The sequence below is a fragment of the Heterodontus francisci genome, chromosome 33 (assembly GCF_036365525.1).
Source record: "Heterodontus francisci isolate sHetFra1 chromosome 33, sHetFra1.hap1, whole genome shotgun sequence".
Classification (NCBI taxonomy): domain Eukaryota; kingdom Metazoa; phylum Chordata; class Chondrichthyes; order Heterodontiformes; family Heterodontidae; genus Heterodontus; species Heterodontus francisci.
This window is the reverse complement of record NC_090403.1, coordinates 43,785,414-43,804,644: the sequence shown is the minus strand read 5'-3', so window position 1 is coordinate 43,804,644 and position 19,231 is coordinate 43,785,414. Positions and strand designations below refer to the sequence as shown.

Genomic DNA, 19,231 nt, shown 5'->3' with positions numbered 1-19,231 from the left:
CGTTGTCAGCAAACGCAGCCTTAAAAGAAAGCCAGCGTGGATTTCTTAAGGGAAACTCATGCTTAACAAACCCGAAGTAGCAGCTGAGAGGGCTGATGAGGGCAATGCAGTTGATATGGTGTACAGGCACTTTCAAAAGGCCTTTGATACAGTGGCACACAACAGACTTGTCAGCATGGAATAAAAGGGACAGTAGCAACATGGATACAGAATTGGCTGAGTGACAGGAAACAAAGATTAGCGGTTAATGGATGTTTTCTGGGCTGCAGGAAAATCTGTAGTGGAAATCCCCAAGGGTCAGTGTTGGGACCCTTGCTTTTCCTGATATATATTAATGACCCAGACCTTGGTGTACAGAGCACAATTTCAGAGTTTGCAAACGATACAAAACTTGGAAGCATTGTGAACTGTGAGGCTAGTGTAGAACTCCAAAAGGACAGACAAGTTAGTGGAATGGGCAGACAGGTGGTAGATGAGCTTCAATGCAGAAAAATATGAAATGATTCATTTTGGTAGAAAGAACATCGAAAGACAACATAAAATAAAGGGTACAATTCTAAAGGGGTGCAGGAGTAGAGGGACGTGAGGATATATGTGCATATGTCATTGAAGGTGTCAGGAAGGTTGAGAGAGTGGTTAATAAAGCATATAGTATCCTGGGCTTTATTAATAGGGGCATAGAATACAAAAGCAAGGAAGTTACGTTGAACTTGTCTAAGACACTAGTTTGGCCTCAGCTGGAGTACTGCATCCCATTCTGGGCGCCGCACTTCAGGAAACACGCGAGGGCATTGGGGACAGTACAGAAGATTCACGAGAATGGTTCCAGGAATGAGGAACTCCAGTTATGAAGATAGATTGGAGAAGTTAGGGCTGTTTTCAGTGCAGAAGAGAAGGCTGAGGGGTCTGGACAGTCAATAGAAAGAAACTGTTCCTATTGGTGAAGGGATCGAGAACAAGAGGGCACAGATCTAAAGCACTTAAGAGAAGCAAAAGTGACATGATAAAAAACTGTTTTCATGCAGTGAGTGGTTAAGGTCTGGAATGAACTGCCTGACAGTGTGGTGGAGATTGTTTCAATTGAAACATTGAAAAGGGACTTAGACAGTTATATGAAAAGGAAGAATCTGCAGGGTTACAGGGAAAAGGCAGGGGAATAGAACTGAGTGAATTGCTCAGACAGCTAGTGCAGACATGACGGGCCAAATGGCCTCCTTCTGCACTGTAACGATTTTGTGAGCCTGGGTTCACTTTTAGTACCTGTCCCTTGGTGAACGGGTACCAACCCCAAGAAATAAAGCCTAATTCTTTGGTTAGCTCAAGATGACTGGGGACCCTGAGGACTGAAGAGACCATCATTTTTTGAGGAAGTGACAAAGTTGATTGATGAGGGAAGGGCTGTCGATGTCATATACATGGACTTCAGTAAGGCGTTTGATAAGGTTCCCCATGGCAGGCTGATGGAGAAAGTGAAGGCGCTTGGGGTCCAAGGTGTACTAGCTAGATGGATAAAGAACTGGCTGGGCAACAGGAGACAGAGAGTAGCAGTAGAGGGGAGTTTCTCAAAATGGAGACGTGTGACCAGTGGTGTTCCACAGGGATCCGTGCTGGGACCACTGTTGTTTGTGATATACATTAATGATTTGGAGGAAAGTATAGGTGGACTGATTAGCAAGTTTGCAGACGACACTAAGATTGGTGGAGTAGCAGATAGTGAAGGGGACTGTCAGAGAATACAGCAGAATATAGATAGATTAGAGAGTTGGGCAGAGAAATGGCAGATGGAGTTCAATCAGGGCAAATGCGAGGTGATGCATTTTGGAAGATCCAATTCAAGAGTGAACTATACAGTAAATGGAAAAGTCCTGGGGAAAATTGATGTCCAGAGAGATTTGGGTGTTCAGGTCCACTGTTCCCTGAAGGTGGCAACGCAGGTAAATAGAGTGGTCAAGAAGGCATACGGCATGCTTTCCTTCATCGGACGGGGCATTGAGTACAAGAGTTGGCAGGTCATGTTACAGTTGTATAGGACTTTGGTTCGGCCACATTTGGAATACTGCGTACAGTTCTGGTCGCCACATTATCAAAAGGATGTGGATGCTTTGGAGAGGGTGCAGAGGAGGTTCACCAGTATGTTGCCTGGTATGGAGGGCGCTAGCTATGAAGAGAGGTTGAGTAGATTAGGATTATTTTCATTAGAAAGACGGAGGTTGAGGGGGGACCTGATTGAGGTGTACAAAATCATGAGAGGTATAGACAGGGTGGACAGCAAGAGGCTTTTTCCCCAGAGTGGGGGTTTCAATTACTAGAGGACACGAGTTCAAAGTGAAAGGGGAAATGTTTAGGGGGGATATGCGTGGAAAGTTCTTTACGCAGAGGGTGGTGGGCACCTGGAACGCGTTGCCAGCGGAGGTGGTAGACGCGGACACGATGGAGTCTTTTAAGATGTATCTAGACAGATACATGAATGGGCAGGAAGAAAAGAGATACAGAACCTTAGAAAATAGGCGACATGTTTAGAGAGAGGATCTGGATCGGCGCAGGCTTGGAGGGCCGAAGGGCCTGTTCCTGTGCTGTAATTATCTTTGTTCTTTGTTTTGTTCTTTGTTCTTTTTATCAACACCTTGCCTACCTCATCTGTCAGGTTATCTGCCAAGACTGTTCAGCCCCCCGGACGATCAGAGTTCAGCAATCTGTTTAATCATTATGGGTTATATCTCTTTTCTGTCTATTTGAACAATGCATCATTATATTTAAAATGTTGCTGATTAATAAATTACTTTAAAAACCACCTATTATTTCAATTCTGCTTCTTTGGGTATCCGACTCCCAGACCAAAATCTTACAATGGCACAGATTAAATTAACATTAATATAACTTCAGATTAAAACATACTGCTCAAAGTGAAAGCCAGAATTTGTTTCATACTGCTTTGAATTATAAAGAGCAAGACAATGCTAAGTGAGTACCAGGGGCTTAAAATAAAAATTAATTTAAGGGTCTCAGAACCTCACTTTCAGTGGACAAACAATGCAGCATAAGTAACATGGCAGAACAGATTGGAGGGGCTGAACAACCAACCTCTGTTCCTATGTTCCTAATATTAGCTGAGGATCACCACAGGGCAAAGCTGTTATGATACACATGGGACTATTTTCATATCATTTGTAAGCAGTTGTTCGTGACAATTCACTGGGCAAATACTCAGGCTTTAATAATGTCAGATTTTAATCTACATAAAACAGTTTACTAAAGATCTTTAACAGGAAAGGATTTTCAATAACACCAATCGACTGAGTACACTTGTCTAAAACAGTAAATCTGGTTAAAAAGTTCCTATGCTGAGCAAGGCCTCATCTGTGCCATCGTAAAATAGATTTTCATTTGACTACCATTCAGCTTTGTAGACCCTGCATTTTTAAATAGCAACTGTAATGTTCACAGGTTTCAGTTTATTTAGCAATATATAAAAGATGTCTCATTTACTACTGGACCAGTTCAAATCAATACAAAAATTATATCCGTATTTTTCAGTAACTCGAATGGACATACCTGTACCCTCTTCCGTACATCCTGCAGATTGTGTTCAAGAATCTGCTGTTTCTCAGTTACTACAGAGCTGTGATGTGGTGACTGCCCAGCTTGCTAGAAAGACAAAATTTTGAATATTTGATGCAAGTTAGTCAGTATGCCGAATGTGCAATATGTCGCATTCAGCACTAGACTAATAACACAATGGATATACTAGTTATTGCTGAAAATAGAGATATTCTGTCAAAGCTTTTTGTCTTGCCCTCATCAGGACAAATCGCAAGAATACCAATGTAAGGGAACAAATCTATATTGTACGAGAAGAGAGTGCTGATTAGTTGGCAAGTGGACTCTGACTTTGCAGACGGAAAGCACATGTACACACATTGTGCCAGTGTTTCAGCTAAACAAAATAAGTGACAGCCAGTCACTGGTTCATTACTCAGGGCAAGCCTTGACCAGAGTCAAGCTGCTTGGTTTAAATTTAAAACAAAGCTTGGCAGTTAACTGTCAGTCACCATAAACTGGTGCAAACTCCATGGCAACGCCTCTACCACTCAGAATCCACCTGCCAACCAATCAGCCCTCTCTTCTCATACAGCATAAATTTGTTGCTTACATACCTTACATTGGTATTCTTGCGAATTGTCCTGATAAGTGCAAGACGAAAAGTTTTAACAAAATGTCTCTATTTTCAGCAATACTCAAGTTCTGTACTACTGAAACTAGCTATTTAAGATATTTGTCAAATGAACCAGGAGTGAGGAGAGATTTATTTTTGTTTGTCGAGAGAGTTATAATCATGCTTGAAAGGGTGGTGGAAGCAGATTCAATAGTAACTTTCAAAAGGGAATTGAATATGTATTTAAAAAGAAAAAATTTGCAGGGCTATGTAGAAATAACAGAGGAGTAAGACAAACTGGAGAGTTCTTTTAAAGAACTGATACAGGCACGATGGGCTGAATGGCCTCCTTCTGTGCTGAAAGATTCTATAGTTATACTGAGTTTCTGCACTGCAATCATGTCACATGTAAAATGGGTTCAGAGATCACTGAAAAATTTTCCAACCCAGACAGATTCCTCCCTCAAATAAATCTGTCTACATGAACGCTAGAAAATAAATTCTGCGGCCAAGCATGTCAGCAACCTCACATTTTAAGGTGCCAATTTGATAAACATTTTGCTTCTAATTTGAGTTGCAGGAGGGAAGGTTACTCAAACCCATCAGCTGCTACAATAAATTCAGCAATTCTTATCTGAGCTAGTGATGCTCTACTTCCATTGAGAGAACATCCCACACTGTACAAGAAGGACGGGTTGCATCTGAACTGGAGGGGCACCAATATCCTGGGCGGGAGGTTTGCTAGAGCTCTTCGGGAGGGTTTAAACTAGTTTGGCAGGGGGATGGGAACCGGAGCCACGGATCAGTGGATGGCGTAGCTGTTGAACAGGCAGATACCGAGTGCAGAGAGTCTGTGAGGAAGGTTAGACAGTTGACAGGGCAAAGTTGCAGCCAGTATGATGGGTTGAAGTGTGTCTATTTTAACGCAAGAAGTGTCAGGAATAAGGGTGATGAACTTAGAGCATGGATCAGTACTTGGAGCTACAATGTTGTGGCCATTACGGAGACGTGGATATCACATGGGCAGGAATGGATGTTGGATGTTCCGGGGTTCAGATGTTTCAAAAGGAATAGGGAGGGAGGTAAAAGAGGTGGGGGAGTGGCATTGTTAATCAGGGATAGTATCACAGCTGCAGAAAGGGAGGTCGTCGAGGAGGGTTTGTCTACTGAGTCATTATGGGTGGAAGTCAGAAACAGGAAAGGAGCAGTCACTTTGTTGGGAGTTTTCTGTAGACCCCCCCCAATAGCAACAGAGACATGGAGGAACAGATTGGGAGGCAGATTTTGGAAAGGTTCAGAAGTAACAGGGTTGTTGTCATGGGTGACTTCAACTTCCCTAATATTGATTGGAACCTCCTTAGTGCAAATAGTTTGGATGGAGCAGTTTTTGTCAGGTGTGTCCAGGAAGGTTTCCTGACTCAATATGTAGATAGGCCGACTAGAGGGGAGGCTATGTTGGATTTGGTGCTTGGCAACGAACCAGGCCAGGTGGCAGATCTCTCGGTGGGAGCGCATTTCGGTGATAGTGATCACAACTCCCTGACCTTTACTATAGTCATGGAGAGGGACAGGAGCGGACGGGATGGGAAAATATTTAATTGGGGGAGGGGGAATTACAATGCGATTAGGCAGGAACTGGGGAGCATAAATTGGGAACAGATGTTCTCAGGGAAATGCACGACAGAAATGTGGAGGTTGTTTAGGGAGCACTTGCTGCGTCTGCTGGATAGGTTTGTCCCAATGAGGCAAAGAAGGGATGGTAGGGTGAAGGAACCTTGGATGACAAGAGATGTGGAACAGCTAGTCAAGAGGAAGAAGGAAGCTTACTTAAGGTTGAGGAAGCAAGGATCAGACAGGGCTCTAGAGAGTTACAAGGTAGCCAGGAAGGAACTGAAGAATGGACTTAGGAGAGCTAGAAGGGGACATGAAAAAGTCTTGGCGGGTAGGATTAAAGAAAATCCCAAGGCATTCTACACTTATGTGAGGAACAAGAGGATGGCCAGAGTGAGGGTAGGGCCGATCAGGGATAGTGGAGGGAACTTGTGCCTGGAGTCAGAGGAGGTAGGGGAGGTCCTTAATGAATACTTTGCTTCAGTATTCACTAGTGAGAGGGACCTGGTCGTTTGTGGGGACAGCGTGGAACAGGCTGATATGCTCGAACAGGTTGAGGTTAAGAGGGAGGATGTGCTGGAAATTTTGAATGATATGAGGACAGATAAGTCCCCGGGGCCAGACGGGATATACCCAAGGATATTACGGGAAGCGAGGGAAGAGATTGCTGCGCCTTTGGCGATGATCTTTGCGTCCTCACTGTTCACTGGAGTAGTACCGGATGATTGGAGGGTGGCAAATGTTGTTCCCTTGTTCAAGAAAGGGAATAGGGATAACCCTGGGAATTATCGACCAGTTAGTCTTACGTCGGTAGTGGGCAAATTATTGGAGAGGATTCTGAGAGATGGGATTTATGATTATTTGGAAAAGCATGGTTTGATTAGAGACAGTCAGCATGGCTTTGTGAGGGGCAGGTCATGCCTCACAAGCCTTATTGAATTCTTTGAAGATGTGACAAAACACATTGATGAAGGAAGAGCAGTGGATGTGGTGTATATGGATTTTAGCAAGGCGTTTGATAAGGTTCCCCATGGTAGGCTCATTCAGAAAGTAAGGAGGCATGAGATTCAGGGAAAGTTGGCTGTCTGGATACAAAATTGGCTGGCCCATAGAAGTCAGAGGGTGGTAGTAGATGGAAAGTATTCAGCATGGAGCTCGGTGACCTAGTGGTGTTCCACAAGGATCTGTTCTGGGACCTCTGCTCTTTGTGATTTTTATAAATGACTTGGATGAGGAAGTGGAAGGCTGGGTTAGCAAGTTTGCCGATGACACGAAGATTGCTGGAATTGTGGATAGTGGAGAAGGCTGTTGTAGGTTGCAACGGGACATTGACAGCATGCAGAGCTGTGCTGAGAAGTGGCAGATGGAGTTCAACCTGGAAAAGTGTGAAGTGATTCATTTTGGAAGGTCGAATTTGAATGCAGAATACAGGCTTAAAGACAGGATTCTTGGCAGTGTGGAGGAACAGAGAGATCTTGGGGTCCACGTCCATAGATTGTTCAAAGTTGCCACCCAAGTTGATAGGGTTGTTAAGAAGGCGTATGGTGTGTTGGCTTTCATTAACAGGGGGATTGAGTTTAAGAGCCGCAAGGTTATGCTGCAGCTCTATAAGGCCCTGGTTCGACCACACTTGGAATATTGTGTTCAGTTCTGGTCGCCTCATTATAGGAAGGATGTGGAAGCTTTAGAGAGGGTGCAGAGGAGATTTACCAGGATGCTGCCTGGACTGGAGGGCATGTCCTACGAAGAAAGATTGAGGGAGCTAGGGCTTTTCTCATTGGAGCGAAGAAGGATGAGAGGTGACTTGATAGAGGGGTGCAAGATGATGAGAGGCATAGATAGAGTGGATAGCCAGAGACTTTTTCCCAGGGCGGAAAGGGCTATCACCAGGGGGCATAATTTTAAGGTGATTGGAGGAAGGTTTCGGGGAGATGTCAGAGGTAGGTTCTTTACACAGAGAGTGGTGGGTGCGTGGAATGCGCTGCCAGCGGTGGTAGTAGAAGCAGATACATTAGGGGCATTTAAGCGACTCTTGTATAGATACATGGATGATAGTAGAATGAAGGGTAGGTAGTTAGTTTGATCTTAGAGTAGGTTAAAGGTTCGGCACAACATCGTGGGCCAAAGGGCCTGTACTGTGCAGTTCTATGTTCTAACATAAACATTTGACTGCATTAACTGGTGCCTTGGTGAGAGGGATTAGTGACGATGCATTTATGTGAAGTTTAAAACCTAATTTATCTATTCTCCCAGATAAGATATGTAGATGTGCAAATACATCATAAAAACAAAAATCGAAGTGGTTTAAAATTAGTACATGCTTTACATCCCCACCGTTATCAAAGTTCTGATGCCTCCTGTACAGCTGTGCTTCAATTTTACTTCTACCCTTCAACACATTTTATTTCCAATATATCCTACCTATGCTATGTTTCTAAAAAATAACATTTATTTTACTTAAAACTGAATAGAATTACAAGAAGTTACCACGAAAATTCTGTTCAGATAGAATGCGTGCATATAAATTTATGTTAGTTTGGATGGTAAAATATTCCAATCACACCTCATTCACCTGTGACACTGATGTTGCAACTTGAAGAAGACGGGCTTCTTCCCATAAACATCGAGCTATGATGCGTGCAATTTCCATAGGCCTCTCCAAATATCTGTTCTGATGAAACAAAATGGTAAAAGGATAAATAAAATGGTGACAAATCCCCAAGAATTATAATAAATCATTTTCCATGAAAATCAAGGCTCCAAGGTTCTGTTATTTTTTAAAATGCTATTTATGCCTCTTTTGAGTCTAAACGCTAAAATCATGTGAATAGCAGCAAAACAATTGGACTCAACTTTGCAACATTGATTTTGGCCAGTCCTTAGCACCCCCATTAATTTTGGCTAGTCCTTAGCATCAACACATTTTTGGACCTGATAGCCACAATGGTTATCTGCCTAAGTTCAAAACCTTTAAGATGGAAGAAGCAAGTTTAATTTATGCGAAGACCTGCCAAACAAAGGGATGATAATAGCAAGAGGAAACAAAAAGTACATGTGGGAACAGTTTCTAATTTTTTTCCCTCCATAGGTTATGTGTAAATGCAATCACAAAGCCACTAAAAGATAACTTGCCCAGTGGTAAAGCAACTGCACATTCTGGACCAGTACCTGCATCTCAGCAATCCCAGATTTAACCTATCACCCATTTTAAATATAGTAAAGGTCATAATTTATAAAATTCTCCAATGTTTGCATGGGTAAAGAAAAAAAAGAGCTGCTGTCATTTGTCACAGATGGAAGTTGACAATAAGCCAATCAAGGAAAATATTAACAAGCTGAGGAAATAGTACAGTTTTATTGTTTAAAAAAGGATTAGTTAAAATCAAACTAAAAACAAATCTATTTTCTCTTGTATTCAAGTGCTGAGCCCAAATATCCTTAATGCAAGAACTTGTCTGAAATCTCAAGAGTTCTTTTTTTTTATATAATGGAGGCCCACATTTAAAGTATGGACCTATTGTTTTTCAACAGACTTTATAAAAATTGCTAGACTAAGTGCTGAATTTTACCAGCCTCTCGACGCCGTGGGTCACAGCAGGGGGGTCCGTAAAATTCTGAGGAGAGAGGCCCGCCTAGACCCCCGACGTCGAGAAGGGCCCACCGCATATTACCGGCGGCAGGGGGACCTCGGTGTGGTGCCCCACCTCTCCCCGCCACCCACCCAGCCCCCACCCCCACCAAATGGCGAGGCCTTCATCTAAATATTTAAATTAACATAAATAAGATGCAAATTACACTACCTGCTGGCGGCAGCCATCCCATGCTGACTTTACGGCCACCGATCGCAACTCGCACGCCATCGGAACTCCGTACGGAATTCCGAGGCGAGAAACTGGTGGAAAGGGGGAAGAGTAAAATTTTCAGGGCTGCTGGGGGGGGGGGGGGGGGGGCGGGGGGTGAGGGGGAAGCGGGGAAATGTTTTTTATTGGCTGTGGGGATGGTAGGAAGGGGTTGAGGGGCAAAAGTGAAAAGGTGGGGGTGTGGGAGAGTTGGGGTTGGGATTAAAGATAGTGTTGTTCATATTGCTCTGAAAAGGAGCATTTTGGGGTGGGGCGGGGGGGCTCCATCATTAACTGCAATTTGTACACTAAATGCACCGAAATATTACTTAAAAAATTACAATTACTTCTAAGGGCTTGCAGCCATTTAAAAATGATGCCGCGCCTGTGCGGTGGCACAGACATCGTTGCCGGAGCACGGCAGCTGTCCCCTCTACATCATCGGGGCGGCCGCTCTGCCACCTCCATTTAAATAAGCTCCCACACATAATATCGCGGGAGCTCTGTGGCAGCACTTCCGTGTCGGAAGGCTACAGCACGCTGATAAAATTCAGCCCTAAATGTGGCACTTATAAAATGCATCAATTATTCAAGTCTACCCAGGCTCCATGATTATTAAGTTTTCCATCTATAACACTCACATAAATCTATCAATGGTAGACTACAGACCTGCAGGTACTGTTTAATCTTCCGCAGATTGTGCTGATACAGGACGTTGGATTCTTGCAGAAATCTGCTGTACTGTTGATCAATCTCACCCAACAGATTATGGAACACTAGCGTTGCATGTGAATCCTTACTGGCAGCATATGCCCTAGAATGTTAAAGAGTGATTTCAATGTCAGAACATGTGTTTCAATCACCACATCTGCATCTTCATTATAAAAAGAATGCTATGGACAATGACAAATCCAAAATTTAAAAAGGCACCAAGACAAATTTAATGATTCAAAGGGAGATGCATAAAACTGAAATGAGAACATTCAAAACTTACTTGGAAACTACATGAAAAAGAGAGCCACTAGATTACTTGCCTTTGTACTCCATATACATTTGTTTTCTACAGTCTGAAGATACTGGTTGGGAATTTTCTCAGAGCTGCTCCTGCTCTGCTGCAGTAACTCCGCAGACATAAATGATGTTTCTGCTGCACTTCCAGCAAAGTTACAAATATGGAGCAGGAGGAGCTCTGAGGAAAGTGCCAGCCACTGTGATCTGGCAAAAACAACATTTTAACAAACTTTCCAGAGCAATTTTTTTTTTTAAATGGCAAAGAATTATCGATATATTTTGAAGAATAATGAATTTTCAAAAATAAGCACATCTGGTTGAAAGCTCCCCAGCAGCCTTCTGGTATCTCATCCAACTGGCCAATCCAGTACTCGCTCATGTTTAAATGTGCACTTACAGTGGGAGGCAGGCCTTGGACCAAGATTTGGTAACACAGCTAATTTTTCTCCCTCCAGAGCTCTCTGTTTGATGGCTCTGTCACTGCCCCAACTAAGGCAAGAAGGACTGAGATTAGAATTCATTATGATGTTTAAAAATCAAAATAAAAGGAAAAGAGTTTTAAACACTGCAAAGAAACTCCTCCCCTGTGTACCCTGCCACTCCAAGAGAACATCTTGTACAGCATTTCAGTTCTGAATAATTGCCATACATACCAATCCTGAGTCTCAATCCAAGCTGCCAGAAACTGCCTCAGCTCCATGGGGAAGCTGTCACTGTACAGTTGGTGCAGTTGTTCCAGATATCTGGTATCCAACTGCTGTAACTGATTCCACTGTGCCATTGTGAGAGGAAGTTACAGAAAGCTGAAAAGAAAAAAGGTTATCTGATAAATTGCCATCTACCATCTAACATAACAGATCTCACAAATCCAGTCATGAAGGAACAGTCCCTTCCAGAACATATTACACAAAGTTTACAGCTCCTTGAAGAGAACCTCAAAACGCAAACACCTCTTCATAAGGCCACATTTTTAAAAAAAGCTTTCAGAGATAGCACTATGAACTCTTGGCCATTTAAAAACAAATTCCCTTAGAGCCCAGTGGTGCAGTCATCTCCTCCCAAAGCATTATTAATCCAAAGCACCAACATTTCCAAAAGTAGTTGGTCAGATTTTAAATTACAAAGTCAGGGCCGTGGCATGGCAGGATTATTGCAAACATTCAGGATATGATGCAACTCTACAAACTGAATTGTGGGCAGTACACTGCACATATTTCTACACAACTGCTGCTTTAGGGAAATGTTTACTGGCTGGTGGTTTCTTCTGTCTTTACACCAAAAAGAGTTTCACTTATCCTCAACTAAATTACTGCCACTTATGACAACGAAAATACACGAGAACAAACTTTACTGTCTTGAAATGCATTCATTGCCAATATCAATATTCAAATAATTCTGTAGGTTAAACCAGTTGATTTAACTGGTGGGATTCAATGAAATGATGCTTTTTTTAAACCGAACTCCAGTTTACAAAATGGCCAAGATCAGTGTCTGGACTCAACACGGAGCTCAACAATTTCAGATCATAGCCTCTGCTCCCATTTATTTTGACAGCAGATGTTGGTGATGATTCTGCTAGCACCATTTACACCTCGAGACCCACATTTTGTTTCTTTACTTGTCCCATTACCATCTCCCTTTGCAGTGCATGATCGTCCTTTTCGTCATTTAATCTCTCCTGCACTCCACCCTACCACAGACCTTTCCTTTTGTTGTTTTCCCCCCTAACTCTGTACTTGCTTAAAACTGGATACATCGCAACTTTCTACATTAACTGTTTTTCTCTCCACAGATGCCGTTTGGCCTGTTAAGTATTTCCAGCATTTAAGTCAGAAGAGATTAGTGAATGATTTTGCAATGATACAAAAGTGAAAAGTGACTCAATTTTGTTGTAAATTGCAATAATTCTTCAAAATGCTGTACGCAATTCATTTAAGAAGTTTGCAGGAGATGGTGGCAAGCTAGTCTGTTTCAAAGCAACTTCACACTCCCTTTCGTTTGAATAAATACTTTAGCCAACCCCATGTTGCCATAAGTGAAAGCAAACATATGAGTAATTTAAAACTCTATGCGGTAATCACTGCAAAACTGCACATGCCCTGCCACTTCCTCCAAAGGGGTCAGCTACAGAAAGTAAAATATAATTGATCATTTCTGTTACTAAACAGAAACACAATTTTGCTGACTTACTGACAACATAAAGTACAGGAATTGCATGATTCTTCGCAAAGATTAGATTCCCCACAGATGCTTTAAGGTCTGCGGACATCAGTTATAAAACTTGCATTCTAACCTATGTGACTTTTTAAATGGAGCAAAATTAATTGTTACTTTTGTTTTCATTGTGTGGAGTTATGGTTTTGTTTTAATGCTCTCCTCACATATCTCCTTTTTAAAAAATGTCACTGTTAGCTGGCACTTATCAGGGAAAGAGAAAAAAAATACACAAAACTCTTGGGATCAGAATTGCTTTCTGTTTTGTTTTTACTTTCCCAAATACAGAATTCTGTTCCTGCTTATCAGCAGGAAAATGTCTCATTACCGGGATTTTTGTTTTTGTTTAGTAAAAACGAGCTACAGTAAAAAAATGTCACCACCTACTCCACCTTGTTTTGTTGCCAGAGTTTTCCCTTTTAAGCTTGATACGTTAATGACAATAGAAGCAAGGCTGCTATCATGGTGCAAAAGAGAGCTATCCCCAGGCAGGAGTTAAACCACGTATACGCTTTCTTCAAAAAAATTTAAAAGCAAAAGTCATTCGAATAATTGCTACTGAATAAAAGATATATCCAATGTGATATGTTGAAAATAGAAATCCTGCTTGTTTCAAGTTGAGACATGTGTTCGCACAAGTTCCAAACTTATGATTCTGGGTCAGTGGTGAAAACGTTTTGGAGGTAAAAATGTCTCTTGGGCAGTGGTACAAAACAGGCAATATTGGATCAGCTGCCAGTGATGAGTAGTGTTAAACTTCAGAAAGCTTGTTATGAAAGGATAATGCTGGAGCCTATCTTTACTCAGTTTCACATTTATTGTACAGAGTAAAAGGATTACAAAATGTAGCTCCTCATCAAACCCACCAGTCTCACTAAGTGTCTGCTTATAAAAGTGTTCAAGACCCCAAGTAACACCCTCCACCTGCATATAATCAAACAATTGATACACAATTAACAGATTAACACAACGTCTAATATTCAGTGCCATTGAGTGCAAAGATCTAAATATCAGGTGCTGTATATAATGGCCAGTTGATCCGATATTGCCTCTTTTGTGCCACTGCGGGAGATGAATTTCAACTCATGATTTTAATCAGGCATCACTACCTTTTGAGATTCACTAGTTGATCTCCTGTGGCATTGCATAGAGTCAAAATCAACTGTCTTCAGGTCAAGCTAGGATCAAGTGCGAGGGACAACTGTACCAGGATACACAAGTGTAATTCAATTCTCATTTTAAAAATCATGCCTTGTTCTTTTTGTATAATACATAGATTTTATAATAATTACAGTTAAATATCTAAACCTATATCACCTTGGAACACAGATGTAGAGCTAGTTACAGTACAAGCTGCGAAGGTGGGAGACACAAAATTAAGCACTTCTGCACCAACACTGCCAGGAATGTATAATTCCAGTATGACAAGCATACATAGGCAATTCCCACTATCAGAATGGAAATTAATTTAGATTACAATACAGATGGAAGATTATAAACTCATTACTCATATAGCTAGAGCTACCCAAATTTCACCTAACATAAGCTGATATCAGTGTTCTTCGCAGTATTTCTTCCTCATCATAGGCTTTTTTGGGACAAGGAGCATATTTTATAAGAAGAATTTGGTGCTCACTTAAGAAAATGCCAACTCCAAATGCAATCATATAATGCATCAGAGGAACCAAAAAACAGAAGGTAATCAGATTTTTCCAAACACTAGTTAACAGGAGCTATAACTGTTTATACAGGCACACAGTTATCAGATCAGATGTGAAAGTAAGTTTAATAGGTCACAATCAATAGCAACTTCCTCAAGAGTCAGAAAGGTAAATTCCCCAGTTAACGCATGTCCGTAGCTATTTTCCATGATGCTTACATCATTTTGAGTAGGTAAATATAAAGTTCCCCTTAATGTTACGATCTTTTTGAAAAATGCCTACGTCTAAAATTAATTGGAATCCCCAAATCAGCGATATGCATGTTTTTGAAATTAAACTTCTCGGAATAGGTTTCTTACCCAAGATGAGATGTAGGACTCCAGGGTAAAAAGGGCAGAATCCAGTCAATGCAGAAGGAATACAAATGAAAACAAGGGCAGAAATGTTTTCCCAATGTGTGACATTATAACTTTTTAAATCATACTTGGTTACCAGGCAACAAGAGGTGTATAGACCTGGAAGATGCCCAAGGCAAGTCAAAATATACTTTATGAACTTCCAAAGAATGAATAATGGTAAAAAGATTTAAATTATATACAGATTCAGAACTTCAAGTTTGATCTCCAGGTTAAAGTAGGATACACATTAACAGGTTAATTGCACACAGAGATCAGAACATTTGCCAGTGTGCGCAATGAATACATCCCCTTTTCTACTTTAATTCTCTAAACCCATGCAAACTCATACATTATATTCCATTTAGAGATTTGTTCACTGTGTATCTACATTAGGTCCCATATTTGCTGCAGTTAAAGTTTCAAGTATCATGCTTTAAAAAGTATGACATGAATTATGAGAGCCTCCTACTAATTAATCCTCTTTTGCATCTCAAGATTGAAATTTTGCTCCTTCAAATTAAGCTGAACATTTGATCAGTTTCATTTTTAAAATGTAAAACTCGTAATTCAATAAGTGCAGCATCTACTTTTTAGTTACTGAAGAAAGCTAACCTCCTTAGAATTACTTAGCTGTGATTCACCATGATGCTATGACAAAGATACTTGTGGTTTAGAAGGAAAAAAAAATCAAAGTGCTATATTTGAAGTAGGATTTAGTATGAACCAAAGGAAATTCCAAAGTGCATTCAAAAACCACACAATCATCTTGAGATAAAAAAGGTTGATTATTCAAACACCAAAACTATCCTAGGTTAACAGATAGGAACACGGTCAACAGCAGCAAGAATAAAATACAACCTTTTATAATAAAAATTGAAACAAATTCCTCCCTTACAGAATTGAAGTTAATATATGTAATACAGCTGAAGCATTATGGAGACAGAATAGGGGCAACAATTTCACAATAATAAAACAGATTTTTCAAGAGACTTAATTTTCTGTTTTGTATGAAAAAAAATTTAATTTAACATTCTTGCATCAAAAATGAAAGACCTATTTGATTTAAGCCCATTTGACAACTTTCCATTTTCTGGCACATGCACAGTACAAGACACTTCTAAAAACTGGACTATTTCCACACTGTACCCTAAATTCTAGCATGCCTACATTCAACAAAAACAGTACAAGACTCCTGTTGCAGTATCCACCAGCAATGCAAGACCACTGCTTCACACATCTTACTCTCCGAAAGATTCCCCGTCATAGCCAGGACTCAATTTGGGAAACAGATGACCAATGGAGGCTAGGGTAAGTAAAATATATCACCATTAGTTCTCAAGGCCGTTATTTCTTGGTTGCATTAAATTTAGGCAAAGCTCACAATGTCTGCTATCATCTTATAAAATAAATAGGAAAATTGGGATTACAAAGCATTAGCACAGTTCTTTATTTAATAATATTCTCAGGATGTGGATGAAACAGCAAGACCACATTTTGCCCATCCCTAGTTGCTTGTTAAGCCACTTCAGAAAGCATGGAATCAGAGAGTTGGACCAAATTAGTGTGAACGCAAGAAATAGGAGAAGTCGACCATATGGCCCATCAAGCCTGTCCGCCATTCAATACGATCATGACTGATCTCGGGCTTCAATTCCACTTTCCTGCCAGCTCCCCATATCCCCCGATTCCCTGAGACACCAAAAATCTATCTATCCCAGCCTTAAATGTTTCCACAACCCTCTGGGGTGGAGAATTCCAAGATTCACAACCCTTTGAGTGTAGTAATTTCTCCTCACCTCAGTCCTGAATGATTGGCCCTTATCCTAAGACTGTGCCCCATGTTCTAGATTCCCTGATCAGTGGGAACAATCTCTCAGCTTCTACCCTACCAAGCCCTTTCAGAATCTTGTATGTCTCAAATAGATCATCTGTCATTCTTCTAAACTCCAGGGATTATAGGCTAAGTAAATTGGGTTTATCATAGGACAACTAAAGGCCTGCTCAGGTCTGCAAAAAAAAAACCTGACAGAACCACATCCGACCCCAGCCCTTCCATTTTTTCCCACGCCCAACAGTTAACTTACCTTCCATTTTTCAACTTGATGCTGATCTGCACAAGCTTAAAATAACAAAACCACCTTTCTGGTAAAGGCCTGCTCAAGTCACAAAAAAAAAACCCGACCCGAACCCGACGGAAGCACATCGGACCCAAGCCCAACCCGGCCACAGTCCCTCCATTCCACCCCCACCCCTGAGCCCAACCCGACTTACCCCGACCACTGCAATGTTCTCTTTACTTACTTTCTGACTCCCAATCTTCAGGAAGCTGCAGCAGGAGCGTGAGGACCTCATAGAGATGCTCACACGCTCACTGTGCAGACTCAGTTTCCCTGCTTGACATCCTGGACTCGCAGCTCAGTTTAGTTTTTAAACTTTTAACACTTACGTGCAATTCTTGCTGTGTGTTTCTGACCCGGACCCAGCCCGACTCGCCCCCTACACGCGTCGTTGGGTCCCATCAAGTTCGGGTCAGGTTTCTAGTCAAAAAATTACATCAACAGTGGAGCTACTTACTTGTGATAGAGCATGTCCGACCTGGCCCGACACGAGCCCCAACACCAGACCTGGAAGTGCAACCCAACCCGACCCGAACCCGACACGTCGTCAGGTCCCATCAGATTCGGGTTGGGTAGCAGCCCTTAAAAGGACAACCCCCTCATCCCAGGGTCCAATTTAGTAAATCTTTGCTGCACTGCCTCCAGTACAAGTATAGCCTTTCTTAAATGGGGAGACCAAAACTGCACAGTATTCCTGGTGCAGTCTCACCAACGCCCTGTACCATTTTATTCAGATTTCTTTATTCCTGTACTCCAATGCCCTTGGCAATGAAGGCCAACATGCCATTTGCCTTCCTATTAGCCTGCTATACCTGTATGTCAACTTTGTGCGTTCCTTGCACAAGTAGCCCGAAGTGTCTCTGAACATCAACACTTACCATTTTCACACCTTAAAAAAAAATTCTGCTTTTCTATTTTTACAACCAAAGTGAATAACCTCACACCTCCCTACATTATACTCCATTTGCCATTTTGTTGCCCACTCACTTAACCTGTCTATATCTCTTTGCAGCCTCTCCTTGTCCTCCCCACAGCTTACCTTTTCACCGAGCTTTGTAACATCAGCAAACTTAGATACATTACTCTGTCTCTTCATCCAAGCCATTACTATAAAGTGTAAAAAGTTGAGGCCCCAAAACTGATCCTTGCAGCACCCCACCCCCCAAGCCTGCCAACTTGAAAATGCCCACTCGCTGCTTCATGTTAACCAATCCTCTATCCATGCTAATATATTACCCTCAACACCATGATCCCTTACCTTGCCTATTAATCAGATTCCCAGATGGTGACAGATTCCCCTCCTTTTTAAAAAAAAGGATATGAATGTTCCAAATATCCAACTGGTTCAATCTACAACTTGTATCATGATTTTTTTTCTGGTGTTAGCCCACTATTGACAAAATTTATTAAATTTAAATTTCACAACTTTCCTTGGTAGAATCTGGTCACAATCTGAGTTTCAAGTCCAGTATCTTACCTACTATACTAGATACAATTGCTTGTTTTTACTTCCTCTCTCCTTCCTTCCTCCAACCTCATCACCTACTTACCTACTCTCAGCATGTTTTTGATGGTGTTGCATGACTAAAAGATGAACTTCTACAAGCTTTACAACATAGCATTACCAGAGCAGCAATGCAAACTAATTCACATTTTGACTGTTGCTATGTCCACTGATGCTGAAGCATTGAAATTGAGAAATGAGAGATTAATCCTGGAAAAAAAAACTTTGCTGAGGAAACACTTTGTGTTTTTAAGTATGTCATAACATAGAAACTTATAGCACAAGTCATTTGAAGTACAAAGGGGCAGGGCTAAAGATGATCGACATCAACACATTTGACGAAAGGTTGACTTAGCACAGGTGATCACTGAGCAACAGATTGCTACTTTTACCAGTAATATATGGAAGCATGACATGTATGCCAAGTTTGATTTGTTGCTCTGCAGGAAGCAAGAACTCTGAATTTGAAATATTAAACTCTTTTGTACTGTGCATGCATGGAAGGTCAAGCTTTTGCATACTTCTACAATTTTCCTCCTCAGAGTGCCTCTTCATGTCCAAGAAAACTGAACCTTTGGTCCACAATATTTATGGGGAGGGAGCAGGGGCACGTGCCCGTGGCCGGGAAACCTGGGAATGTGGAGGTCCTGCTAAATTTAACAGGACCGCATGAGATTTTTTTTGCATAAACTCCATTTTCCACTGGCAGCCATCCAGTTTGAA

At 41.5% G+C, this 19,231-nt stretch overlaps 1 protein-coding gene across 3 annotated transcripts in view; it reads right to left on the bottom strand.

The window, feature by feature from the left end:
- stat3 (signal transducer and activator of transcription 3 (acute-phase response factor)) overlaps window positions 1–19,231 on the bottom strand; it is a 63,435-nt gene that overhangs the window by 23,094 nt on the left and 21,110 nt on the right. For 2 of the 3 annotated variants that reach the window (XM_068013420.1, XM_068013421.1), the window contains 4 exons: window positions 11,268–11,417; window positions 10,273–10,417; window positions 8,328–8,435; window positions 3,553–3,645 (listed from right to left, as the gene is read on the bottom strand). In XM_068013420.1, coding sequence (XP_067869521.1) covers window positions 3,553–3,645; window positions 8,328–8,435; window positions 10,273–10,417; window positions 11,268–11,395 — 474 coding nt within the window. In that variant the 5' untranslated portion in view covers window positions 11,396–11,417. The remainder of the gene's footprint in view (window positions 1–3,552; window positions 3,646–8,327; window positions 8,436–10,272; window positions 10,418–11,267; window positions 11,418–19,231) is intronic. The other variant, XM_068013423.1, reaches the window with a different exon arrangement.